This window comes from Aspergillus alliaceus, assembly GCF_009176365.1.
Source record: "Aspergillus alliaceus strain CBS 536.65 unplaced genomic scaffold BDW43scaffold_11, whole genome shotgun sequence".
Taxonomy (NCBI): Eukaryota; Fungi; Ascomycota; class Eurotiomycetes; order Eurotiales; family Aspergillaceae; genus Aspergillus; species Aspergillus alliaceus.
In genome coordinates this window covers 758,100-784,078 of record NW_022474694.1, presented here as the reverse complement: position 1 = coordinate 784,078, position 25,979 = coordinate 758,100, and the positions used below count along the sequence as shown (strand labels likewise).

General features: G+C 47.9%; 7 protein-coding genes across 7 annotated transcripts; 4 read left to right on the top strand and 3 right to left on the bottom strand.

The window, feature by feature from the left end:
- Positions 1-259: 259 nt before the first annotated feature.
- BDW43DRAFT_318206 (putative FAD monooxygenase) lies at positions 260-2,496 on the bottom strand (the record flags this gene model as incomplete). The annotated part of the gene is made up of 4 exons (XM_032048665.1): positions 260-939; positions 997-1,233; positions 1,290-2,313; positions 2,359-2,496. The coding sequence occupies 4 exons, from the start codon at positions 2,494-2,496 to the stop codon at positions 260-262; spliced, it is 2,079 nt and encodes a 692-aa protein (XP_031902676.1).
- A 3,835-nt stretch (positions 2,497-6,331) lies between these two features.
- BDW43DRAFT_28211 (aromatic alcohol reductase) lies at positions 6,332-8,210 on the top strand. The gene is made up of 2 exons (XM_032042592.1): positions 6,332-6,714; positions 6,784-8,210. The coding sequence occupies exons 1-2, from the start codon at positions 6,643-6,645 to the stop codon at positions 7,732-7,734; spliced, it is 1,023 nt and encodes a 340-aa protein (XP_031902675.1). The 5' UTR covers positions 6,332-6,642; the 3' UTR covers positions 7,735-8,210.
- BDW43DRAFT_28202 (putative D-lactate dehydrogenase (cytochrome)) lies at positions 7,977-10,547 on the bottom strand. The gene is made up of 11 exons (XM_032042578.1): positions 10,189-10,547; positions 9,931-10,123; positions 9,765-9,873; positions 9,612-9,708; positions 9,522-9,556; positions 9,348-9,449; positions 9,010-9,300; positions 8,731-8,960; positions 8,496-8,677; positions 8,314-8,417; positions 7,977-8,252 (listed from the first exon to the last, which is right to left on the bottom strand). The coding sequence occupies exons 1-11, from the start codon at positions 10,471-10,473 to the stop codon at positions 8,219-8,221; spliced, it is 1,662 nt and encodes a 553-aa protein (XP_031902674.1). The 5' UTR covers positions 10,474-10,547; the 3' UTR covers positions 7,977-8,218.
- Positions 10,548-12,414: 1,867 nt separating this feature from the next.
- On the bottom strand, positions 12,415-15,952 carry BDW43DRAFT_318205 (bifunctional cytochrome P450/NADPH--P450 reductase; the record flags this gene model as incomplete). The annotated part of the gene is made up of 7 exons (XM_032048664.1): positions 12,415-13,832; positions 13,892-14,453; positions 14,511-14,896; positions 14,957-15,285; positions 15,344-15,455; positions 15,518-15,757; positions 15,844-15,952. 7 exons carry the CDS (start codon positions 15,950-15,952, stop codon positions 12,415-12,417), a joined length of 3,156 nt encoding a protein of 1,051 aa, XP_031902673.1.
- An 855-nt stretch (positions 15,953-16,807) lies between these two features.
- On the top strand, positions 16,808-17,210 carry BDW43DRAFT_309164 (ankyrin repeat domain-containing protein; the record flags this gene model as incomplete). The annotated part of the gene is made up of 2 exons (XM_032046658.1): positions 16,808-16,906; positions 16,938-17,210. 2 exons carry the CDS (start codon positions 16,808-16,810, stop codon positions 17,208-17,210), a joined length of 372 nt encoding a protein of 123 aa, XP_031902672.1.
- Positions 17,211-19,384: 2,174 nt separating this feature from the next.
- Positions 19,385-20,771, top strand: BDW43DRAFT_269738 (NAD(P)-dependent alcohol dehydrogenase). Its single transcript, XM_032041271.1, has one exon. The coding sequence runs from the start codon at positions 19,793-19,795 to the stop codon at positions 20,693-20,695; it is 903 nt and encodes a 300-aa protein (XP_031902671.1). The 5' UTR covers positions 19,385-19,792; the 3' UTR covers positions 20,696-20,771.
- A 1,217-nt stretch (positions 20,772-21,988) lies between these two features.
- Positions 21,989-24,175, top strand: BDW43DRAFT_298838 (beta-lactamase/transpeptidase-like protein; the record flags this gene model as incomplete). The annotated part of the gene is made up of 2 exons (XM_032044626.1): positions 21,989-22,088; positions 22,578-24,175. The coding sequence occupies 2 exons, from the start codon at positions 21,989-21,991 to the stop codon at positions 24,173-24,175; spliced, it is 1,698 nt and encodes a 565-aa protein (XP_031902670.1).
- Positions 24,176-25,979: the final 1,804 nt, after the last annotated feature.

The window sequence follows — 25,979 nt, the reverse complement described above, 5'->3', positions numbered from 1 at the left end:
ATTCGTGCCTAATGGTTATAAACCACGCTATAACTAAAGAATATTCAGTTGGCATATTCGGACTCGTTGGACGGCTAAATACTTATCTGGGATTATTTTATTATCTCGAAGTTACTTTTATCTCCCTTTCTGACGAAAGACTCAATACGCCGAGTCAGTCTATGCAAGCATCCAGCTCTCGATGATGTATATACTTGAATTCCAGGTCTTCGATTAACCCTAAATTTCTGTTTCTGCTAATATAAAGTGACACGGCCCGTTAGTTAGCTAGAGTCTCAGGTTTCAAAGTATTTTGTGGCTTCATGGATCCGGAGAAGAACCTAGCCATATCATCGTAATCATCAACCTCCCCAACCCAGCTCACGTATTGATCCGGTCGGACAATGACAGCAGCTCCATGACTAGGGTCAATACCGTAATTAACATAGGCTTGACCATGCCCCTCGTGGTATGACTGATCATCTACAAAGACCTTCCAATAATCCCAACCCATCTGCTCGTCATAGGGGTGGAAAGCCTCCGGCAGATCTAGAAGTTCTAGGCTCGCCCGCGGTCCGGCATGGATTGTCAGAACTTCAATAAGGCTGTCAATTGCCTGACCGTACGGTGTGTATTGACGAATGAATGAGTTCGGGCTTCCTAGCTTCGCACCGAGCTTTTGCATGCGCTGCATGTTTCGGGATGTTGTAAGCTGGCCAGAGAACACGATTACCCGCCATCGCCCGTTGCTTTTCAGGAGCTCCTGCAGATGCCATGGACGGGCGTCGGATTGATTGAGGACCTTGAAACTCGGCATACGTTTCCCAATGTCAATCTTTGATGCCAGCTGCGGCTTGCTGATGACTCGATGCGAGGGACTGCCGGCGACATCAGTCCCATCGCCTTGTTCAACAGAGCTACCTTCTTTCGCAACGATGACACTGGTTCCATAATTGACCGCTACAGGATTAGTATATGCAATATAAAAATGATGGCGGTAGAGACGAATGAGCTTACCAATGCCGCTAGCGAACTCATTTCCTTTCTCAAACGCGTTCTTGAACTCTTCCATGCTGACACCCTCTTCGTCCATCACGTCCCTGGCTGGACGACCAGAGAACAGCCTGGAAAACCAATGGTCGAAAGCAATTAGATCCTGTGCAATGCGCCTTCTCTCCGATTGATATGTCTTCAAAATTGATCCCTCGCTGTACCCTTTAACCACATGAGCGATTTTCCATCCAAGGTTGTACGCTATGCGAGCAGCCAGTCAGTGTTGTCTTCTAGTGTGGTGTATCGGGTATGCTTACTATCCTGCATGCTCACATTCATGCCCTGCCCCGCTTTAGGCGAATGCGTATGAACCGCATCACCAGCGAGGAAGACACGCTCCATTAGCGAAAACTGGTTTCCCACACGCTGCCCAATCTGATACGCAGTCCACCAGTCACAGTACGAATAGTTCAACTTATACGGGTGCAGAATGCGCTGCGCGGACCGCAAAATAATATCCGGGGTAATCCACGACCGATCCGCTTTACCTCCAGTCTGCGCGTGCTCCGTCGCCTGCAGCTGAATGTACAGCCGGACGAGTTTATTTTCCCGTGGGATCACCATGACGCTACCGGCGTCGGCGGAGTGAATGGCACACCGCTGGCGGATATCGGGAAAGTCCGTGATGGGGACAATGTCCAGTACGCCCCAGATGTAGTCGGTGGAGTCGCCCTCTAACTTGAAGCCGAGCTGACGTCGCACCCATGAGTGGGCGCCGTCGCAGCCAACCATGAATTTGGCCTTGACTGTCTCGACGGAGTTGGCGTTGTCATTTTTTCTTGCAACGCGGATGAGATCATCCGTATCGTCTGCCGCTAGATTGCAGCGGAAGAGACCGTCATTGATGACCGATTGAGTGCCGTCGGCCGTTTTGTGATGTTGTTGTCGCTGAGCGGGCGTCGCCTCTTCCTCGGATAGAATGCGCAGAGTGACAGATATGGGGTAATCGTTAAATTCTGCTGCTTTGGACTCATCAAATTCGAAAGTAGTGGGTAGCACGCCGCGCTCAACTATAATATCGCTATGCTCTTTTATCGAATCGAGGAAGAACCGCTCAATGCGACCCTGGTGCAGCACGACCTGCTGAAACCGACTGATCCCAGGAATGGTATCTGGGATCCGGTCCGATCGTCGGAGAATACCATCCTGGTCGGGGTTCCAGAGGCAAATCTCAAGCATATGGTTCGATTCTCGCCAGGCACGGTGCGCGAAATCGAACGAGTCGAAGATCTCGAGGGTGCGGCATTGTAAGCCATCCGCTTGGCCATTGAAGATCCGCAGCTCTGTTAGCTCTCAGTGCCAGACTGAGGGATAGGAAAAATATACTTTGGTACCGCGCTTATCAACAATTCGGGTCTTGACGTCGAATCGACTCAACCAGTTTGCCAGCATGAGGCCGGCAGGTCCGGCTCCGACGATAAGAACGTCGACATGGTCTTCTTTGGAAGCAAGTGCTCCAGGCATGAAGACAGGATTGAACACCATAGTACAATTGTTAAATAGGGGAATACCAGCGCCTTTTCATGTCTATAACTGTGATTGAAGGCTTGCACACCTGCATCCGAGCCGGAACCCATGGCAGGAATAGCCGGTGGGGCATATGTGTTTACCCCGCAGAAAATCAGATCAACTCACTCTATAACCCCAGGGTCGATCATTCCGGAGAATTTTACCGTCCAATCCCCTACCCAGGACAACATTCGGAAGCGGGTTTCGGATCTTGGATCGGAAGTAGAAGGTATCGGAAGGATCTCGAGAAACCTTAAAGTTGGCCCAGCCCTAGGTTACCATCCCTTCGCCCGATATACGAACATGCTAATTGGCCCAAGTCTGCGCCGGGAAGGCATGAAGGATCGGGATTTTGCATACTGATATGCAATATCGAAGTTAAAATCCTTCAGGGGGTTCCCAACCGCGACAACCGAGGATAGGCGGGAATAACGTCATGTCTTGGTAGGAGACTCGAACGTCGAGGCGGTGTACCATCGACTCAAAGGATTCTTTGAGCATCATTTTGTATATGATAGGCCGGGATCCTCGCCATTCCTCGGTTCTAACGATGGTTGGTCCATGGTGTGTCTATCAGTCATCCCTTGAATGGCTTTGTGGTCTTCTGAGCGTTTCCCTGTAGCTCGACTAACGCGAGAAAGTATTGGTGTACTCGTACAGTAAAACAACAGTGCCACAAGGTTTCTGCATTATCTATTTGCTGGACAGTAATCCTACGGGGCGTCTTCGGTAACCAGTATCAATATCCAGAGTCGTTGCTCTTGGTCTTAGTACACCAGACCCGGGACCCGGGACCCTAACATGCTGTTTCCCTCAAGCGAATTAATTCACTAAGATAGAACACAAAGTCCTTCAGTTCCCAGAAAAACATGAAATAAACTCACGCATAGATATTCACGGCAATGTGGTTATTCTATCAATCTGGTCAGATTGTTTCTTCTATTTTTAACCATTCTGGAGCCGGAGGTCCTAAAACGATAACAGGATATGGTTGACAAAGAGGGGTGGGGAATAGGGAGAGAGCAAAAGAGAGAGATATATATAGAGAGTACGCTGCTTCTAGGCGAGGTACTCGACTTCTCCTTTGGTAGTTTCGAGGAATCATACGATCTCATTGATGGGGATGGAACTATATCTTTCACCTTAGGCCGTCCACTCCATAAAGGACCAACGTAAAGCGGGGTGTATATGAGTGTAGCATTCCCTATACATATTTTAAGATATCTATTTACTTTAGAATAACGCTCTTCATAGCTTGAGCATCTGGAAACATGCTATCGCACCACTAAGTGTGGAATCCTGCCCTTGGATGTTCGACTGAAGACATTATCGGCTAAGTTCGGAAAGGTTTACCTTTATTTAGTAGCCATGTGTGAGATTTAAAATAGAATCATCGCTCTAATAAGCGATACATACACTTGATGGTCACCTGAAAGTAAACCTCTGGCCCCAAGTTTGGTAAATAATCTTACATCAAGCCCTTTTAATGGATGTAAAAGGGGCGTTTGATCATGTGGATGCTGCAAGACTAGTGAAGCGCATGCTAGATCTAGGCCTAGATACAGACCTCTGCCGATGGGTACAATCATTTCTGGCAGACCGCAGGATACAGCTAGTGATCGACCAACAGACGTGTTCTGTACAGCCGATTGAATCAGGAGTTTCACAGGGCTCACCAGTATCCCTATTCTCTTCATTTTCTACCTAGGGGGGATCTTCAAGGCTATTGAGCAAGCTGTTCCTGGTATCAGAATAATATCTTATACAGATGATATAAGTCTACTGATATCGGCCAGCTCAGTACAGCAAGCCTGCCAGAGACTAGAGCTAGCTGCTAGTATAGCTATTGAACAGGGCAAGCAACAGGCAATTCAGTTTGATATAGAAAAAACAGAAGCAGTTCTCTTAACAAGGAAGAAAGGGAAGGAGCTTAAGAATCGGATAGAAGAGCATGGAGTCTCATTTAACTCTGAAGCCACACGATGGCTAGGAGTAAGGCTGGATAGAGGCCTAACCCCTAAAGACACATTACTATACCTGTCTATGTAAAGCCCGCAAGGTAGAGGTACAGGTACAAGCTCTATACCCAGAACAAGGTCTTTCATCAGGCCTAGTACAACGCATTCAGGTAGCTGCTGTACAGGCAGTAGCTCTATATGGAGCAGAACTCTGGTGGCAGGGTCAAAAGGATCGAGTTAGGGATATCTAGTATATAATAAACCGACAGGCACGCTCAATCACAGGGATGCTAAAAACTATTCTACTTGAGCCACTTATTAGAGAAGCAGCTCTATATCCAGCGGAAGCCCTGTTAGATAGACGCTAGAGGCAGTATATCCTAAGACTACTGGGATTACCCAAGGGCCATCTGGCTCAGGCGATTCTACCAGTTAGCTTCCGCATGGGGAACTGCCACGCACAGCCTGGGGAACAGTCTATAGATGATCGAATATGGGCGGAAGGCCCTAAGTCACGTGGCCCATGGAACCTAAGTCAATATCTAGCAGCCAGGATGGCCATTATCTTAAAGATAGATCCCTCAGCAGGATTAAAAGAAGTAGTGGAGACTTTTCCCAAGGTATTTCCAGGCACTATACTAGTGTCTGCAGAGGAAGAAGCCCTCCATAGAGGCCTAATAATATGGTCAGATGGATCACGCCTAGAGAATGGACGGACCGGTGCAGATATTACATGGTTAGAGCTCTCAGGTGTATGAAAGACTAAGCAGGTACCACTAGGACAGGAGAAAGAGATCTTTAATACAAAGCTAGCAGGTGCTTGTAAAGCAATTGAAATAACTGAGCAGCTGGGACATAAAGGCTCAATTAGGATTCTATTAGATTCCCAGGCAGCTATAGCCCGGCTGTAAAACAATAGAACTGGCCCAGGGCAAAGCTGGGTAATTCAGGTCTAAAATACAGCCTGAAGGCTTGAGAATCAAGGATAACTATTTAATGGATCCCAGGCTATTGAGGGGTCCTAGGGAACAAGAAGACCGCCCAGAGACAATAATGGCTTGTTAGGCACTGATAAAACAATCTTACAGGGCCTAACAGCGCTATCAATCCTGGAAAGAGTAGAATCTAGATCCAGTGGCAGGAGCAGTACTAAAGCAGCTCACTCATTAGTACTATTAGCTTAAGGTTAGGCATGCAGCAATACCAACCTATCTGAGTCACATAGAGTTCTGAGGCTCATCTAGGTACCAAAGCTGCCAGGCTCCACAGGGGACAACAGGCAATCAATTAATAGAATACAGACAATGGTGCCGCCAGAGACAGGTTCTGTATAGGGCCTTAGTCAAAGCAGGAGTATCACCACCCGGGTAGAAAGAAATAGCCCCAGAATCCCATCTCTTTGCTCATTAGAGAGCCATAAAGACCTTAATAACCTTCTTTATAACGATAAGGAAGCAGTCAGGGAGAAAGATAAAGCCTCTAGGAATAATCTTTAGGGCATAGAGCTGGTAAAAGAAGCAGAAAGTAGAGAAAAAGAATAGCAGAAGAGACTATCTAGGCATATCTAGGTAATACCTAGCAAGCAATGAATACCGAGGAGAGTATAGCCTAAAGTCTCTAGCGCAGATAGGCAGCTCAGGCAAGGAAAAGGACTAGAATAAACACACAAACAATAGAGGGGGGCCGATAGAGCCCCTAGGGACCATCTAGAGGAAGTGGCTTAGGCCACTGCCTAGACATATGTGTCATAGTCAACGGCTCGATACGGACGTTAAACTTGATTAATAATAATAATAATCTTACATCATCTCTCGGGGACTCGGGTTGCTTTAACTCCGTCCCACCAATCTATACTCCGTAGCAGTAAAGCCCACGGAGTTACAACGGCCATATTACTAGGACATAGAGCTAGTACCCTATCTAGTCACCGATCTATGACCTTATTGGCTAGACCCGACCGCGCCATATTGACCTGGCGGCCGCCAGTGGAGACCAAGGTTGCTAGCAGCCAAGCTCCGCGACAATCCATTCTAGCATATATACTCGAATATAAAAGACTACGAAATAGACACATTCCCCCCAATTCATATCCCACAACAACCTCAAACAACTAAATTCCACAATTACTAAACTAGACGCCACAATGGCAACCACCTACGCCAAAGACCAACCCGCCGACTTTCAAAACGAGATCCGGCACGTCGCTATCATCGGCGTACACCCCCTAACAAACCATTCCAAACCATCTACTGTGTAAAGGTAGAAAACTAACCAAAGTCCCTAGGCCGGAGGTTCCGTCGGCAAACCCATCACCCAAGCACTCCTCAAAACAGGAAAGCACACCATAACCGCCCTAACTCGCGCCAACAGCCTGACCACCTTACCCAACACCATCCACACCATCCCAGTCAACTACGACGACGAGCCGAGCCTTGTAAGCGCCCTTACCGGCCAGGATGCGCTCATCATCACCCTACCCGTGATGACGGCCCCGGATACACAATCCAAGATCGTGCAAGCTGCCGCAAAAGCCGGGGTCAAGTATATCATGCCGAATGTGTGGGGGTGCGACGTCACGGATGATGCGTTGGCGAAAGACATCCCGAACTGGGATAACGTTCGTGGGATTTTCGATGAGATCGAGAAGACGGGCGTCTCGTCATGGATTGCGCTTATCTGTGGGTTTTGGTATGAGCATAGTCTCTGTCTGGGGCCGGGCGGGTTTGGGTTTGATTTTGCAGCAAAGAAGTTGGTGTTGTTTGATGATGGGGAAACAAAGATTAATATTAGTACACATGAGCAGTGTGGGAGGGCTGTGGCGAGGTTGTTGAGTTTGAAGGTGTTGCCGGAGGATAAGAGTGATGGGAGTCTGACATTGAGTCGCTGGTTGAATAAGCCGGTGTTTATCTCGAGCTTTTTGATCAGTCAGAAGGATATGTTTGAGAGTTGGAAGCGGGTTACTGGTGAGACGGAGGAGGATTGGACGGTTGTCCATGAGTCCAGCAGTGAGAGATATAAGAAGGGGCTGGAGCGGATGAGGAAAGGAGAACATGCTGCTTTTGTGCAGGCTATGTACTCTCGTGTCTTCTTTCCCAATGGAGGTGGGGACTATGAGTATAAATATGGTCTGGCTAATGAGGCCCTTGGTCTTTCTGAGGAGGGTTTGGATGAGCATACCAAGAATGCTAAGGGTATGGTTGATCGGGGATATCATTATATGACAAACCGGAACTGAGACCACCGTGTTTAATTTTCATTACAACGTTGCCCACCAGCAGAAGAAGGGGCTTAGGATGACGCAGATAATCTGTGATTGTGAATTTGTTGCGTTCTTTCCTTAGAATAATGAGTTTGATGTTGTCAATATGAGGCTTTGCCAGATATTTTTGATTACAGATAGCCACCTTTTAAGGTGTAGTGAACAGTACGGTTGGATTGAAACTCGAACAAACCAACTCGCTCTAGAGTCTAGCAACACAGCTGAAAGTCTTTATATACCTATCCATATCACGTATCAATCCGCGACGGAAGGTGTCTTTGTCGGTAATCTTCCTCTTGGTTTTCTTCAAGCGATGTTCCACCTTTGTACCATTCTTCTGCAGGAATGGTGAGCGTGAAAACAGAACCTTCAACACCCGTAAGTATTTACAAAACGATATAATTGTTATATGCCGTTCCCATAGTCAGTCCAATCCAGACACTCTTCGGCTTTTATCCCGTTAGTCGAAAATCTTGCCTGGATTGAGTAGACACCTTAGATATTATCAGTGGTTAGCCAACCAAAAGTTAGCTTCAGTGAGAGATTTAGACTTACTGAGGATCCAAACTGTGTTTCAATGTGCGCATAACCCCAACAGTCTCAGGTCCTAGCTCTTCCAGCAAACACTCTTTCTTCCCGAGACCAATACCATGCTCACCCTAGGATAAACATTAGGCAATCCATAAGAGTAGATAAAAGGCTTGGCAATTCGCCTTTCTGGAGTCGACATTACTAACCGAAACAGTTCCTTCCATTTCCACGGCCCTATGTACCATTGCTAAGACGCAATCCCGAACAGATTGCTTTTGGCTCGGGTCGTCGGGGTTATACATGACAGCTTGATGGAAATTACCGTCCCCGACGTGGCCTAGCACGCTTGAGAAAAGTCCTAACGTGCCGGACTCCTTCTTAGAAAGGTCTAAAGGAATTAGTCAACATGCTCGGAAGCACCTATGTAGGGGAACGCTGTACCAATGATCTCAGCCATTCTCGATAATGGCACGGCAACATCTGTAGACCAGATCTGGGTACCCTCCGGTCGCTGCGCTAGCATCGCCCACAGCGACTCTTTCCTAGCTGCCCAAAGGCTGTGCATTTCCTCTTCACTTTTTGCAAATTCGAAATCCTCGCCTCCGTTCTGCGAGCTGATTGCTCGAACCCGTTCAACATCTTCATCGATGCCTCTCAAGGTTCCTGAAAATCTGCCTCGCATTTAGCGGTGTCTAGGAGTACGAGCGAGGGAAGACGCACTTGAAAAGTAATGTCGGCTTTTCGGTCCAGAACCTACCACCCGCACCTCCGTTCTTATTGATCACCTTCATCTGAGTCTCGTCCATCATCTCCAAGGCAGCAATTTGTATTCCCGTGCGCATGATCTTGGAAGCTGTAGCTGCAGCCTCTCGGATTGAGGGGAATGTAGCCACCGCTACACTCTGATTCTCTGGTATGGTTGCTAGTTTTAGGGTGATTTCTGTGATCATCCCAAGCGTCCCTTCACTACCGGTGAACAAGGATGTCAGGTTATATCCAGCTGATGTTTTCCTTCTCACTGTCAGTCTGTGGCTGAGAGTCGCAAGGAGGCAACATACCGTGGCCGGTGCCTCGTCTTGATAACAGTCCCGTCTGCCAGAACCACAGTGAGGTTGACGACCCAGTCCTTCATGGTACCATACCTCACTGCGTTTGTTCCGCTATTTGAAAACGCGCCATTTAGAAATAGCCCCCGGGCTTACCATGGACGATACGGAAATGCATGGACTTACCTGCAATTGGTTGCGACCATGCCCCCAATCAAAGCCTGCGAATAGATCGATTAGTGAATGCTCAAAGGCACTCGCAAATAATAAGCGTACTGTGGGACTAGGATCAAGTGGTAAGAAGAGGCCACTATCTTTGATCGCGTTGTTAAGATCAACCCAATTAACCCCCGGCTGAACTACAATATCCATGCTGATAGAACTATCAGCTACTACCTTTCCATCATACTTGCGATAGAAAGAACTTACTCCTCTGGGTGGAACGCGATAACTTGTTTCATGTCTGAAAAGTCGATACTCAACCCGGAATATGGTGCAACAAAATGCCCCTCGACACTTGAGCCTCCAGCAAATGGAACTAGATATTTTTCATGAGCAGATCGTTCGTGCCAGGTCAGACGCTAAGGTGGCTTACTCATAGGAATCTTGTAGGCAGAGCAGACTTTCGCGATAAATGACACCTCGTCTGTACTTTTCGGCCGAGCCACAGCCACCGGCCGTGCCTGGCAATTCGACGTCGACAATTCGGAGTACCCGTGGGCCGTGATCTCCTCTTCATCCCAAGAGATGATGTCCTTTCCCAGAGTTTCTTCGATTATCTTGATTCCCTACCCGTAACACGTATTAGTATGGGCTACGGAATCAAGTACATGACTTTGGAAAACATATTTACCTTTATCATAGCAGTCTTATCCGCATACCTGTCATCCCTTGCAACAGCAGGCGTTGCGGCCTCGGGCGGAGACGATTGCCAACGTGAAACCAGTGCGTACCCTCCAATCCCAGTGACCAGGCCCGTGAGAGCCCATTGGGCGGAGTTGCGACCGTGAGAATCGCCGCGAATCCGCTGCGTGGCCTCCACATGGTTCCAGCGAGCGAACGACACCCGTGTTGGGGTAGTTGCTCTGGTCCCAGGGCCGAACCTTGGCAATAACACTGCTCTGGATGGCGGCCGCATGGGTGCTATTTATATGAAGCAATGTTTTTCGAGGTATAGTAACGTCTTTTGTACGCTGACAGCGGAGATGTTCTTCGAGATGATTGGAGATGGAATGGAGCCTCTTGAATGTTATTCATCACGAGGCGCGGCTTGTCCCGATCAGGAGTATCCGAGCCTGCAAGTTGTGATTATGTAAATGGACTAGACAGATCGATCGATATATTATTTATAGTTCAATTTTAGATTATTTAGCTACTCTCTGAGTGGAGGAAAAATAGATAAAATGTATCCATACGTTTAAATTTATATAGTAGTGCTTTCTTTATCTGATCCGAGTTGGGAAGGGGTTATGAAAGTTCTCAATGGCATTACATTCCTGAGCCCACAAGCACGTACTCGGCAGTACGCTCGAGCCAAAACGAGGGTTCATGATTCTTGACACATATATAGTCTAAATATACATGTATCTAGATGAAACTCATAGCTACCCTACTACTAAGGAAGATGGATCCGCCCAGAACTCCGTATTAATCCATGGTTATCCATCAAATGGCAAACCTTGCCTACCATTTCCACGCCTCAACTATGGAATCTAGGGCTGTGCCTAGAACCACAAGCATTGCCCAGTGGTCCATTCGATACAGCGTCGCTATTACTCTCAACGACTCGTGCCGGCATATGAATTCGCGCTATTTCCTCCCCCAATGGTAATAAGATACGAGCAGTGTTACCGATTCCAATGCAGTTCGAAGAGGTGTACAGGAGTGTCTGGTGGCAGGCCGTCCAATTCAATCGCCCGTGTTAAGTGATGGCTGCAGAATAGGGAGGTCTCTCGTTGCCTTTGCATAGCTGTGTTGGCTATTAGCTGGTCTTGGGTTTCTAGTCTGGTGTCGGTCTGGTGGTCGTTCGGCCGTCCTCTGGGTAGTGGCATGCATCTTGGGCGACAAAACAGAGCGACAGTTTGAAAAGTATGAATATGTATATTTGGAGGGGAATGGAGTGGGATGTTTGGGAAACGGATTTACGTCGAGCGAGAGAATAAGAAGGCGGATAAGTCGTGGTATCTGGATCCTATAAACATTGAGTTTCCAAGCAGAACACTCTCTTGAGTATTATTCCGATACTTTGAGGAACTCCCAGTAAGAGGATAGGGGCTCAGCATACATTTGCAAACGACCTGAAGTTCCTAGGTATATTCTTTACTAAGTCCTAAGGCTTAGTTGCGGGAGGTAAGTTGCATTAGTTGCAAAAGACATCACTGTGCTAAAAAGATGTCTTCACGCCGAATTAATCGGAAGTACTGTATTATATATACATTTGACAACAATACACTTAGTATTGCCGCAGTATCATGCCCTGAGTAGAGCTTGAATGGTCCCGAAGGAGGATTCTTTAGGTGATATCAGGTTAGGCTGAGTGCATTGCATGGTAGAGACTATTCCATACCAAATCATGGTTAGTACTCTGCTCTGCAACTATATGACTGTGTATATACACGCTATGGGATGTCACTTGAACAACAGTCTATTTAGATTATACCATCTTGCGCAAATGCCATCCTCAGTCTGCAATGTTGAGCCACTATCCTCAGCAGAAGCCCTTGCATACCTTTGCAAGTTAGCTCAGCCTCATAATGCTTTTGATGAATTGGTGTATGTTCTATGAATCCGCATACGTTGATAACTGAATACCCACGCACGTAGTGTAGGTATTTAGGCCTTCGTATATTGAATTTGTTTTGTCTTGGATTTCTGGGGTATTCCGCGCCTGATGACACACCACTATAAAACATGGATCCTTGCTCATAGCTCCAAATCTAGTAGAGAAAGTGTGGAGACGAAGTACCTATAAGGTAACAGGCAGGCGGTATACAAGATGGCTCAAGGAGATTCATCAGCAACCATGAGCTGCACCACAATGCCAGTATAACCAGATGTCAAGAACAAGGCCCGAAACACCTTACGCAAAGACATCGGCCCAGTATCGGTCCCCCTTCAAATCTTGAACCCATTTCAAAGCGGTCTGCTCGTCCTCACCGACCGCCTCCGCACGGATCCGCGCCATCGCTTTTTCAATGCCCAATCCAACCACACCAGCACCACAGATGTAAATCTGAGCTCCCTGGCGGAAGAAGTTTGCGCTCTCGTCCCGATCAGCCCAGATACGGTCCTGGATATGTTTGCAGTTCTTAGACGCCTGTGGGTTGTGCGAGTAGGCTCGACGAACATCAACAACGCCCTGTGCTTGCCACTTGTCGAACTCATCCCTGTACATATCGTCCTCATCGGGGCTGTTACAACCATAGAACAGTAGGGCCGGCCCTACTTTAATTCCACCAGCTTTCTTAATCGCGCGTTCTTCAACAAAGGCGTGGAAAGGTGCCAGGCCAGTTCCTGCACATGCCATAATAATTGGGGTACGATCATCCACCGGGAGGTGAAATCCAGCACGGCTCGGACGCAAACTGATATGAAGGCGATCACCAACACTAAGGCGTTCCAGATACGTACTCGCGACACCAAGGAACCGATAGCCTTGGCGACTACCCTTGGCGGGAGCATCAATCACGCTGTAGGTCAGGGTACACTCCGATTCGGAGGCTAGTGGTGTGGAGGAGATGCTGTACTGACGCAACCGCATTGGTGGCACAGATGCCAAAAATTGCCCTAAAGTATAGGTTGCTGAGGGGTAATCTTCAAGGAGATCCAGGAGAGTAACATTAGACTTCTGGAAATCCTCTTGTGCTGCCCGTTTCTCCAGCTCCTCTGCCAGGCGCGTGTCGGGGATTGACTTGATGAGAGCAGCGGTAGCGCGGCCAGTTGCAGCTTGACCAAGTTCCACCATGCCAGTCAGTATATCATAGATGGTTAAAGGTCTCCCAGTGGGGAGAGATGTCACTGTAGAAGGATCGATGGTGATAGTGGCATCCCACGGCAATCTAAACCGGTTTATGACACGGCGTACGGTCTCTGGTGGGTTAAGGGGCAACACAGCCAGGTAATCACCTGCCTGATACGAGAGCCCAGTTGGTAGACGTATACCAATGTGGCGCTTCCTGGGGGTCCCGGGCTTGGTCAACAAACGGACTTCACTAACTTCACCAAGCTGGACATCCTGCCGAAGGAGAGACGACCGGGTCTGGACGTTTACTTCGATTTTAAACTCTTTTTGAGTAGCTTTTTCAAGACCACCGGACTTTCCGCCGAGCTTGCGCACAGCCGGCCAGAACTGGCCATCTTGCCAGTCGTTGAATGTATCGAAGATGTTCCCTTGAGTGATATCAGCGGCCAGTCGTTCAGTGAGGCGCTCTGCTCCTGCGTTGCTGAATGCCTCATCTACCACGATGGGGATTTTTTGGTAGGTCGTGTGCCACTCCTCTGTAGAGAACCGATCAGTACATGTCGCGTTGGAACTTGACAAGGGAGCAGATACTTACTATTGCCGACACCAAACACGGCGAACCGAACGTCTTTTAGCTCTGATGGGTCCGTAGCCTTCAGCCACTCCACAAAATGTGCGGCATTGTCCGGTGGCTGTCCTTCGTAGCTGGCCGTGATTATTGCAATCGGATCCTTACGTGGAAGCGCAGCAGCTGCGCTATCCAGGCACTTAACCTGGGGGGAAAACCCATTGTCAGGTGCAGCGGTAGCTAACTCGTTTGCGAGAGCCTCGCATGTTCCCGTGTTAGATCCATAGAGAATCAGGAGTGGTGTCCCACCCTTTGAAGGAGTTCCTGGCTGCTTTGATGCCTTCTGTGTAGATTTTGAGGCTGCTTCCGAGCTACTGACTCCTATCTTGTTCAAGAACTCTGGATCTCTGATCCTTGCGTTCATGTAGAAGTCTTGTGGTTTGATTGTCAGGGTTGTCTTGATCTGGAGTTGGTACGACGCGTTATTCTTCGTGAACTGGAATACTTGAAGAAGTGTTGCAACAGCGAGCAGAGCTTCCTGCCAGGCGAAGGGCCGGCCGATACAGGCACGGATGCCGTTTCCAAAAGGCTATTTCTAGGTCAACTATCCCGCCTTTTAGAAATTAACGGGAAATCATGCGCTTACCTTCCAGGTATTTGGGGGAAGCTTCGCGAACTCTTCGTCCAACATACGGGAAGGTCTGAATTCTTCTGCGTTAGATCCGTAAACTTCAGGGTCTCGGTGAAGCTGTCCTAGAAGGATATTGATAGTTTCCCCGTCTTTAATGGTATATCTCCCATCAAGAACCTGATCGCCCTTTGCTTCTAGACTAAACCCAGGGGCTGTGGGATGGAGACGAAGGGTCTCGCGCAGACATGCCTCTAGATAAGGAAGCTTTGACATATAATCAATGGTAATGTTATCCTTTCCAATCACTCTATCTACCTCTTCCTGTGCTTTTCTGTATGCTTCCGGGTTCTCAAGCAACTCATAGAATAGGAAAGAGAGCAACCCGGACGTCGTCTCATGGCCTTTAACAAAGATGGTCAATATCATACTTTGGAGAATAATAGGAAACGTAGAGGTCCTACCAGCGATCAAAAAAGTAATCATGTTGCGAATGATGGCATCATCGCTAAGTTTCTCCCCAGTCTTTGGGTCTTTATTCAAGACTAGCGCATTTAGAAGATCCTTTTTGTCTGTCGGGTTCTTCCTGCGAGACTCTAAAAGCTCCCTGGCTGTTTGTGTTAGTTGCTCAATGTCTGCCTGGTATTGCTTTTCCTGATTCTGATATAAAAGGCTAGCGAAGCCTGGCCGCCGAGATCGAGCGAAAGACTCCGTAAGCATTCCACCCATTGCTGCAACAAACGGGTGCTGTTTCTCATGGTAAAATGAGTTGAATCGGTCGCCCATGGCACATCTTAGGCAGAGATTAGCGTTCAGTCAAGACAGTGAGTGGATGAGAGTGGGTGGCGTACAAGGCGATTGAGTCCAGGGTGAGCCTTGTGAAATCGTCTGCAACATTAATTGGAGTATCGGGGCCAAAGCGAGCCCATTTCAGCACCATTTGAGAGACAATATCCTGCATTTCTGGCGCCCATGTCAGTGAATGGGAACCAGATTGAGACCGAACATCGGTAGTAATCAATTACCTGGAAACATTCCTCTGATGGACAGAGGTCCGAAAGCTGGCATCAGAGTGCGATGAGCTATCTCCCAATTGTGCTCCCCCGGGTATGCTGTGAATAGACCATCTTTGGTTGCGTTTCGGACTTGCTCCAGTGGGCCACGCACTGCCTTCTGGAATTTTTTCTCATCAAAAAGATCTCGCGCCAGCGCATAGTTCGCAACGAAGATACGTTCATCTGGGAGTCGTAGCCTGAAAATAGGTCCTAGTACAGCATTAGATATACAGGTTGTTCTTCTTTTCCTTTACTACTTTCTTTTTTGTAGCTTTTGTTCCGTTTTATTGACATACCGTAAATCTTAGCAATTCGTGCAAGGCTTTCCTGTGGATGTTCAGGGTCCACATCGAGGACATTGCCGAGAATTGGAATGCCATGTGGAGAAGGAATAGTTTCTGTCATGGTGCAATAATGACTTATGTTCAGAAAGTGGGATAGTGTCAATATTTTGAGACTTAAAAGTAGCAACACAAGGTATGTGCTGTTCCCCAAAATTGCGCATCCTTTTATACACACCACTACTCGGAGAGTCTGGACGTCACCGATATTGTTAAGTGTAGACTGAATGACGTTCATGGAAACCATACTTGCCTCGGCCGAGCAAGTTAGCTTTGGAGGAACCGTGGCAGAGTTACCTTTATCGGGTAGATCTTAACATCATAGAAGCTTGTAGTTTATCGCTGTTTATATTATCTATCGGCCAAAGCCGGACTGGCTTGTTCCAAAGCAAATTCGCTTCTCAATATAAAAATTATTCGAATATCGACCCTTTGTAATCGATGTGTAGAAGCTGGAATAACAACGTGATATTGATGGCGATCATATAGGGCATGACTATTATTACAGAACTTATGTGTACAATCCTTGGATTTCATTACTATCGACTGTTCAAGGTGCACTGAAGTTGTAATTTTCTACCTTCTGGCGCTTTGCTAGCACATAATATCTGCAGCTGCGTTCTATGGCGCCCGTCAAAATCCTGCTGATTTTAAAACTGGTGTTCTATATGTTCTTGTGTTTCGATATACGGAGAAAGAAACGGTGTTTTCTAATTCTCTAATAGAGAAGAGGACGTTTAGAGTGGGACAATGCCTCGTATTCTTCAGAAATTGTCGAATGGTTCATACCAACAATATACGAGGTCTATGTTGGCATAGATCTAGCCATGTGAGGACCGTGTGTCAGCCTTACGAGCCTTGCGTACATGAAATAATTCTTAATCCGTGATTTATTTATTCATCCGTTCTCCACTGCAACATGTTATCCTCCCAGCACCCTGAGCTCCTTATTTGCGTGGCATCCCATCTTACCACAAGTAGCGATATAAATTCGCTATGCGCGATCTTCAGCCCGGGTGTATGTCTCTCTAAACCACTATCTCCACCAGCTCGATCACCCCTACGTGACCCTCTGGGCGGCAGCAAATGGCAAGGAACACACTCTGCGACTCGCAACCCAAATCGGAAATGATCTTAACGTCGCTGAATCCTATGGAGGAAGTACGCCGACGAGGTTCCGCCATGTACCCTGCGTGGAGATCCTCATGGCAGAAGACATCAACGTCCACCTAGAGATCCGCGAGAGGGAGCTCGGCCTAACCGCTCTGCAATACGCAGCAAGGAGCACTGACCTAGAGATTATGAAACTTTTTCTGCGCTGAAGCGCTGAATGCCGCCGTGAGCCGGTCGCGAACCGAAACGGTGCAGCTCCTCCTCCAATGCGAAGATTTCGACCTGAACACACGGCACGGTTCAACGAGGAAGAAACCGCTTTGGCAATTGCCACTAGGATAAATGCCGAAGCCATTCGAAATATGCTCATCGACGGGCCCCACGTGGACCTGAATGTGGTAATTGTCGGCGACAGCCTTTACACGGGCCCACGACATATCCCTGTTACTATACATTTTGATCCTGTATGATGGGGCCCTGACACGTCTCCTGCAATACGTCTCGCGCATCGAACCGTCTGTCGTGGATACAGATGGCAATACGACCCTACATGTAGCGACTAAGCACGATACGGCGGCCAGCTGTGCGGGCTCTTCTCCGTCATCTTCCAAATCTTCTTCACGAGCGGAACAATGCGGGTGAAACGCCGTTCTTCTCTGCTTTACAGGGATGTTCTTCTCTACCTGTGTGCGAGGAGCGAAAGGAAGTCTGGGCAGTGTTTCTGAACCAGGCGTTAGATTACGACTGTACTACCTACCAGGGAAGAACCCTGGTCATGGAATCGACTCTATCCAGAGACATGGAATTGTTCCTTACGATATTAGCCCGAACGGAAAAAAGCCACATGTTCCTGGCTGACTCGGGGGGAAATACCCCCCTTAGTAACTCCGCGACAGGAGCCCATGTGGAAATTTTGCGGTATCTCCTAGACCATGACGCTGATTTGAATCATCAAGCTCATATAGGTGAATCTCCACTTTTGCTCGCTATCAAGAATAAATGTTCGGCAGCGGTGCGGGTGCTTCTCGCTGATGATAGAGTAAACATAAATGCGCAAAGATCAGATGGGATGACAGCATTGATGATGGCGGCGGAACGGCATGATCGAGAACCTGCGAAGTTGCTGTTAAATAGGAAGAATATTGATCTTGATTTGAGGGATAATTTTAGTTGGACTGCCCTGATCGTGGGCCCTGTCGCCATCTGACCAGCTATGGAAACGAGAAGATGGCGAAGATATTTACAGTGTACGCAGCGAAGCTTAGTGTGCGGTTCCGACTGCGACGTCTTTTGTCGGGTTTGTTTTCATTTCCTCCAAGATACTGTCGTGGACAGAAGCGAAATCTCGCGGAATATCTGTGATGCGACGTTTGCCAAGTTAATTGTCTCTCTCTATTTCTCTATGAGCCGTTAGAAACTACATCAATGCTCAATTTACATTAGTGTTACATTAAGTGTTTTCGAATACATTTTAGCTTTTAGTAAGATATTGTATAGAAAGCTGGAAGTTTACGTAGCTTCACCCTAGGAAAAGGAACTCGGGCCCGGTAGGGGAGATCAACAGGGTCCTATTTGAGGCATATCCGTCATTTAGCTCGGAGGATTAAGCATATAGTAATATCGCAAGCGTCGCTACTGCTAAATAATCTAGCCAATCTCTTCCCACTCGCTCTTGACCCGTACTTCGACATTACACGAACTAGCTGAAGACGCGCAGCTATCATGGTGGATTATTCCTATCTATCAATGCCTACCTTAGCTCTCGGCCCACTTCGCATGAATTTCCCAACTAGGAGTAGCCCATCTATATTTCTCGATTGCGAGGAAAGTTGATATGTGGGGCAATATAAGGAGAAAGCAATTGTTAGGCATTTTCATCATGTGCGGTCTTGAGCTTTGACATAATTTGTAGTTTCACCGAATCCGACGCCCGAAATCTGTCGGAGTCAGTGACAAGTTATTCGGCATATCTTTTTTTGGCTTGTCACCAGCATAAAATCATCATCTAGGGTTAATCCATCGGACATGACCAAAAGTAACTGTATCATAAGTCCACCGCTCAATACCCTACAAATACCCCAATCTAATCCTGACCAAACCCTATCCATACAATTCATGGACTATCAAGTAAGGATGGGTTAACAGGTCGTGTGGGGTTGGAGTATGTGTGCCAATACGATAAATCTTCCGGACTGATGCGGAGGCGCCAGAATTTCCCTTTTTGGAGTGGTTACCCCCTCCCCCCCCAAAACCCCGGGGGGTGGATTTTTGCGTATGGCAAGATAATCACGTGACGGGTAAATGCATGAAGAAGTTGGCGTATAAAAAGCGCTCTCGTCTGGTCTGGATATCTCTATTTCTTTTTGAAAGGAAAAAGTGAACCTCCCATTTCACGATTCATTCTATTTTACTATACTTAAAAAACATGGAGGTTCGTTGAGGACATACATACAGCGTGCGCGCTAACCCATCAAACATCGCCTGACTGGATTATAGAACCCTTCTTTCGTTCTGCGGGCAGTGAAAGACGTGGTCATTGAGGACCGTCCTCGACCCGAACTCAAAGATCCTCACGATGTGTTGGTTCATGTATCTCAGACGGGAATTTGCGGTAGTGATGTAGGTTTTCGTGGTCACCTCCATCTGCAACTAAACAATATAACCTTACTGGCCGTATTCACCAGGTCCATTAGTGCGTGATTTCATTCAGAACACAAACAACCGCACCGACCGTACTAACAACAATAGTTGGCAACGAGGCCGAATCGGCGATTACGTAGTCACAGGCCCGATGGTCCTCGGACACGAATCCTCCGGGGTAATCGTCGAAGTCGGCGAAAAGGTAAAGCACCTCAAGGCCGGCGATCGTGTTGCGATGGAACCCGGCGTCCCCTGCCGTCGATGCGATTACTGCCGGAAAGGCTCGTACCATCTATGCGGGGACATGATTTTCGCCGCCACCCCGCCATGGGATGGCACATTGGCCAAATACTACGTCAACGCAGCCGATTTCTGCTATAAGATCCCCGACAACATGGACCTGGAGGAAGCGGCGATGACCGAGCCGGTTTCCGTCGCAGTGGCGATCGCCAAGACCGCAGACCTCCACGCGCATCAGACGGTCCTGGTTTTGGGGTGCGGGCCGATCGGGGTGCTCTGTCAGGCGGTCGCGAAGGCGCATGGAGCCAAGACGGTTATTGGAGTTGATGTCGTGCAGTCGAGGCTCGACGTGGCCAGGTCGTATGGAGTCGATCATACCTTCATGCCGCCCTGGGCGGAGCCTGGAGCGGACCCCATTGCGCATGCGGAGAATGTCGCGGCCATGATGAATGAAGAGCTTGGTCTTGGGGATGGGCCAGATGTTGTCCTAGAGTGCTCGGGTGCGGAGCCGTGCATTCAGTTGGGCATCTTTGCGGCCAAGAGGGGCGCTACGTTTGTTCAGGCAGGGATGGGCACAGAGAATGTGCTGTTCCCGATTACAGCTGTGTGTACTAAGGGGCTAGTCATCAAGGGCTCGATTCGGTACCTCGCTGGCTGTTATCCTGCTGCGATTGATTTGATTTCGGGTGGGAAAATTGATGTTAAGAGGCTGATCACAAACCGATTCAAGTTTGAAGAATCGGAACAAGCATTTGAGCTGGTCAAGGCCAGACGACAGGATGTTTTTAAGGTTATGATCGCCGGGGTGCTGTAGAGAGAAATGCGCCATTTAGATCAAGCTATGAGTAGCATTGCAGATATTGGAATATGCAAAGAATGTTCATATGCTAGCTATTTTTCTTTTTTTTTTTTTGATCAAGTTATTCCTCGGAACACGGTCTCAGCCAGATATATTCAAAGAGTGGATCTATTTAACAAATGCCATATTCTATCTCTCCGTTGTGTGGTTTTTATCAACCTCTATTAAAAGTAACTTGAATAACCGCAGTTTGTCGACAAGAGAGGTGCAAAGTTTCAAGATCCAAAGTAATTGGAGCAACGTAAGCGATCGGCATTATAATTCTCTGTGCATAATCTCTCTAGATTGCCATTAGTGTTGAGACAGTCTATGACATTTGATAAACGCAAAACGAAAGAATGAGGAATCACCGTAGAATGGTCCTGTCTAGGTCTGCCGCCAAACATGGTCGTCCAAGTATAATGAGCAAAAATCTTTCTCTCTTTGTTCTGGACCTAAAGTCAATTAGTTCAACTAAGATCCTATGAACCTATTCTCTTTCTTTGTCGGGGCGGGTTGGCGCACCGGGAAACATAGTCGGAGTGGCTTATTACAATCGCAAAATTCGACTGAACTCGGAAGAACACGACAGGCTCTTCGCCTCTGTGATCAGCCACAGTAGAAAGTCCTACGAGGCTAGCACAAACTATACTCTGAGAGCAAGTTCCGTCTTGATCTGTGCTTGCCACTAGGGTGGAGAGGCTCTCAATGGTTCTCATCTAAACACGCTGACCGGCTGGCGGCTTGATGCCGGGAGTTTACCTTGTGAAATCGGGCGTTGATGGCGCTGGAATATCTATTTGTCGGATAGTTATAAAAGAACTAACATCTTGACCGATAGCCTGACTATCTTTAGGGCCATGAGTCTGCATACGATCTAATTAAGGGCTTACACGGCCCTGATTAATCTGTATGCTTTGCTCCCATAGTGGCCCAAAGCACTTCAGAAGAGCGCTAAGTATGCGGCTCCTGGTCCCAAGCTTCTTGCCGTCGTCTTCCCCGTCGGGCTATGCCGCCAGCCCAGATGGCTTCCCAAATCCCACTGACATGTGTGGTATTAGGTGGCTAGGTGCTTTCGCTTATCATGGAAGGATAAAGATGTTATGGCATAGAGGCGCATTCGAGGCTCGTCGCAACCTGTGTCCTACTAATTTAGGTCAATAGTTCGCGGCAAGATTAAATGCCAGAACATCGCCAACAAAACAATTTAGTCAGTTATAAATACTTAGTCCGTGCCAGGGCATTGTGTTCGCTTTACGAAGGTACAAAATGATCCGAAAAGATTATGTCACCGCAAATACGCATGAACCAGATTCGTCGATGCTGTACCGCCGGTTGCTATATATGCAGATTGCGGGGAGTCGTTCCCGTAGGTGTCTCAACAGCTTTGGTATTCTCCATTCAATCAATGACTGAGCTTACCTACCGTGGGCGGTGATGGATACATCAATCGGCCAAGTCTCTTAGAACTGGGGACTGACGGATGAGTCGAAAGCAATAGTTGAGCTCAAATGCTGGTTCCTTCATGAGTTGGCGTTCTCGAGATGAGCATAGTAATGAGTGGTAGAAGACAGGATCCGTATGCTCCCATAGCTTTGATTGTGGTTTACTCCAGCCGCATATACATGCCTTTTCGAGTTAGGGCAAAGATGTACGGAGTTGCATATGCTGAGATTATATAAGGAACATGAATTCTCCGAAGCTCGCATTCCACCAAGTCAATATTAAAACAATTGAGTCTAAAGTTAACGCGCAAGGTTCAACATTGTCCGATTTTCTAGTGAGTGAGCCTCCGTGTCCCGCCGTGAGAAACATGAAGTTACTAAGCTATGCAATTCATACAAAGTGGCATCCCAAGCAATTCAAGATATCCTCGAAGCGGTACCATCGCGTTACCGGGGGCCGGGAGGAGCAGTTGCGGTCTTAAAGAATGGCGAACTGGCTGGGAAACACGCTTGGGGTTATGCCGATTTGCAGAGGCGGATCCCCATGGACTCTTCAACGCTGATGCCAATCTGTTCTATCACGAAACAGATGCTGTGCATGATACTGAAAGATCTCGAATGCAACCCGACGCCGGAGATGGCAAAGCGGGGCAGTGTGCGTCAGCAGTTTTCAGACAGTCTTGACCAACTACTACGCCCCGAAATAATGGGGAAAACGGGACTCAGAATAGCGCACCTTTGTAACAACCAGTCTGGGATTCGGGATTATTGGGCAATGTCCATGTTTTGGGGTGCCCACCCTGATGGTGGATTCAAACTTGGAGAAGATGCCAAGAAGACGCTCGACCGCACCAGGTCCTTGCATTTTGAACCTGGCACCCAGTATGCGTACTGCAACCTAAACTTCCATGTTCTCGCACGAGTTGTCGAGAAAGTGAGTGGAAGCAAACTTGGTGACCTGCTCGACGAAAGACTCTTCTCGCTGGCTGGAATGAAAACTGCGACCTTGTGCGAAGACAACGCTAATCTTCCGCCGCCCTGCGTTGGGTATGAAGGGTGTGAATCTTTTGGCTTCGTTCCGGCTACCAACTGTATGCAGTGGTCCGGGGATGCCGGGGTTGTAGCATCTCTCAAAGACATGGTCGCTTATGAGAGTTATTTGGACAAATCCTGGGACAACCCGCACAGTTTGTATCGAGCGGTCGCCCGGGAACAGTCGTTCAAAGATGGTACAGCGGCACGATATGGGTATGGCCTAGCGCACGGTACTGTCGGAGGTGTGGTCACTATCGGGCATGGCGGTGCCCTTCGTGGTTTTCGCCTTCACAGACTCCACGCGCCATCCGAAAGACTGTCGGTTGTGGTTATGCTCAATCATCAGGCTGATGCAGAAGAGGTAGCGGATCACATTTTGAAATCCGTGCTCAAGTTATTTGGGCACCAGTTGCCATTCCTCAAAACCGCCAAACCCTCGCCAGATTGGGTTGGCACATTCTTCGACCCTGATGCCCAGCTGGCAGTTGAGGTCAGTTATGGCAGTCCGGGCCAAGTGATCGTCTCTTATACGGGTGGCGATGAGACGCTTACCTGTGTCGATGAAGTCAATGGCCAATCGACTACCATGAAGGGGAAAATAGACCGCGACATCCTCACGATTCATCGCTTAGTTGATAATCGCGTCGTCAATGCCCGACGCGTTGGCTCTAGTCAGGAGCCGCCCAAAGAACATTATATCGGCAAATATCGCTGTGCGGAGATCGACTCAACTTTCTATTGCAGCGGCGCGGGTGGCATGTTATATGGGGCTTTCGACGGATTCTTAGGACAAGGGCCAGCACACCTTATGCGATACCTGGGAGATGATATCTGGGCTCTCTCGTGCCCTCGAGGCTTGGACGCCCCGGCACCTGGTAACTGGACAGTCGTGTTTAAACGCGACGGCCATGGGTATATCACTAGTGTTGTGATTGGTTGTTGGTTAGCCAGAAAAGTGGTATTTATCAAACAGTGAACTAGCATTTGGACGAAATGTAAGGAAATAGGGTTTATGAACACAATCTCCAGCAGCTCGCCAAATGCCATAAAATTTTAGGAAGATCGCTCCTTTAAATCCCTTCTACTGTGATCCCAATGCACTCGACCAGATTGCTTTACCAACTCTTTAGTTTCCACTCCAGATTTCATGGGCTCCCGGTGGTTGTTAGGTGCAAGAACTAACCTGGCTATCAGTACTTGGATTTACGAGGCGGAATTGCAGTAAGCCATATGAGCGTTAGCCAGGTAAGGCTTGACTAGTACTATGTGCCCCTACATCGGATGCCCCACTTATTCGTTAATTAAAGCAAAGTCGGGTTAAGATAGCAACACTTGCGACATGCCGACCATTTTTTCTGAGTTTTGGGAGTTAGAATCGAGTGGTTTCTCGGTGGTCCGATCCGAATTTGGAAATACGACCTCATGCTTTAGAAATAGCAAACGCATAACTATTCAACCCAAGAAAAAGAAAGAAAAGGCGACTATAAACGCACCCAACAGCCGGGATTCCCTGGAATAGTCAACTGGCATGTGGCTTAATTACGGCTGAGTGGACAGTAAGCCCTATGGTCGCATGCATCAGAAAATTTGGTCAATTACGGCTGAAGACACTTGGCCCAATGATCTATACTACCCAATGGCTGGTGGATATCTTGGTGAACCGCATAGACACTCTTAACTTCAAGAAAACAACTCGCTAGAATATACCTAAAGGGTATATTTGGCCACTAGTTGGTGTGAAAAGTGAAACATCCGGCACCCTCAGCAACTATTTTCAATGGAGCCTTTTGCTAAGAGCCCAAAAATCTGGTTGGGCCAAAAGCTGATAGTCAGTACGCATGCCGCTGACGTAGAGCTATGGATTTGGGGAGAAGAAGTCATGAAAGCAAACACAACTATGCTGCAGCACCATTTTCTGTCCTCGTAACACCTGTCGAGCGGGCAAGCCATGTCACATCAGGGCAGGTTCAAAGTCAATGACTCTATGACAGATGATACATATCCAACAAGGTTAGTTTAGGGCCATTGATGTTGGCGACGGTGATGTACTGTGTACGGAGGTCCATTTGAACTCCTTAGGTTTATGACTCGGCCATTCCGGTTATCATATGGGTAATGGACCCAGTGAAAACGCTGAGGGTACTGGTTGTTTGGGTAAAAAGGTGAGACATACGAGTTTAGCTCGCCAATTTAGCACACTGTCATACATATAGTGTAGTCGAGGTCACGCACTATCAGCACATTCATGTTCTCGTTCACGGCAAGGTTGCGATCTTAATAGGATGTGTTATTTTTAAATGTGCCAGCTCTCTATCTTCTTTCATCAGTCATAACAACTTCATCTATTCTTCGCAGATTCTCAAATTTCAGTCCATGACCTCGATTCCTCTCGATCGCAATACTCCATGTCCGCAAAGTACAAGTGGTTCAATCCCCAACGGGGAAACGACCTACCCCTTCGGCGATTTATATGACAAAAGGTCCATTGGCACGGTGCCGCGCCAACTGGCCAATATTGAAAAGGTAAGTCGACTGAAAACTAGCGCTCTCTGCCCTCTAGTGGCTGACATGTTATAATGATGAGGAGACTCCTCCATACCTTGAATATGGCAAGAAGTTGACTTCTGGATGGCCGTACTTGCACAATCTTTCCGACTTTGCGATAGCGACTGTAACGCCGCCGCGGTAGCCAGACTCTTTCATCCCCAGACGATGCGATAGGGCTGTAAGTGGAAGAACGAAACAGTTGAAAAGGGCCAGTTGAGGCGAGCCCAGAAGCC

What these genes read in the sequence shown, in the direction of transcription:
- BDW43DRAFT_269738 (XM_032041271.1), top strand. Translation starts at nt 19,793, where the DNA reads ATGGTCCTCGGACACGAATCCTCCGGGGTAATCGTCGAAGTCGGCGAA.
- BDW43DRAFT_28202 (XM_032042578.1), bottom strand. Translation starts at nt 10,473, where the DNA reads ATGCGGCCGCCATCCAGAGCAGTGTTATTGCCAAGGTTCGGCCCTGGG. An exon ending in ATCGCGTTCCACCCAGAGGA is followed by an intron (nt 9,709 to 9,764) that starts GTAAGTTCTTTC and finishes TAGTTCTATCAG; the next exon opens with CATGGATATTGTAGTTCAGC. An exon ending in AAGACGAGGCACCGGCCACG is followed by an intron (nt 9,301 to 9,347) that starts GTATGTTGCCTC and finishes GACAGTGAGAAG; the next exon opens with GAAAACATCAGCTGGATATA.
- BDW43DRAFT_28211 (XM_032042592.1), top strand. Translation starts at nt 6,643, where the DNA reads ATGGCAACCACCTACGCCAAAGACCAACCCGCCGACTTTCAAAACGAG. An exon ending in GGCACGTCGCTATCATCGGC is followed by an intron (nt 6,715 to 6,783) that starts GTACACCCCCTA and finishes CAAAGTCCCTAG; the next exon opens with GCCGGAGGTTCCGTCGGCAA.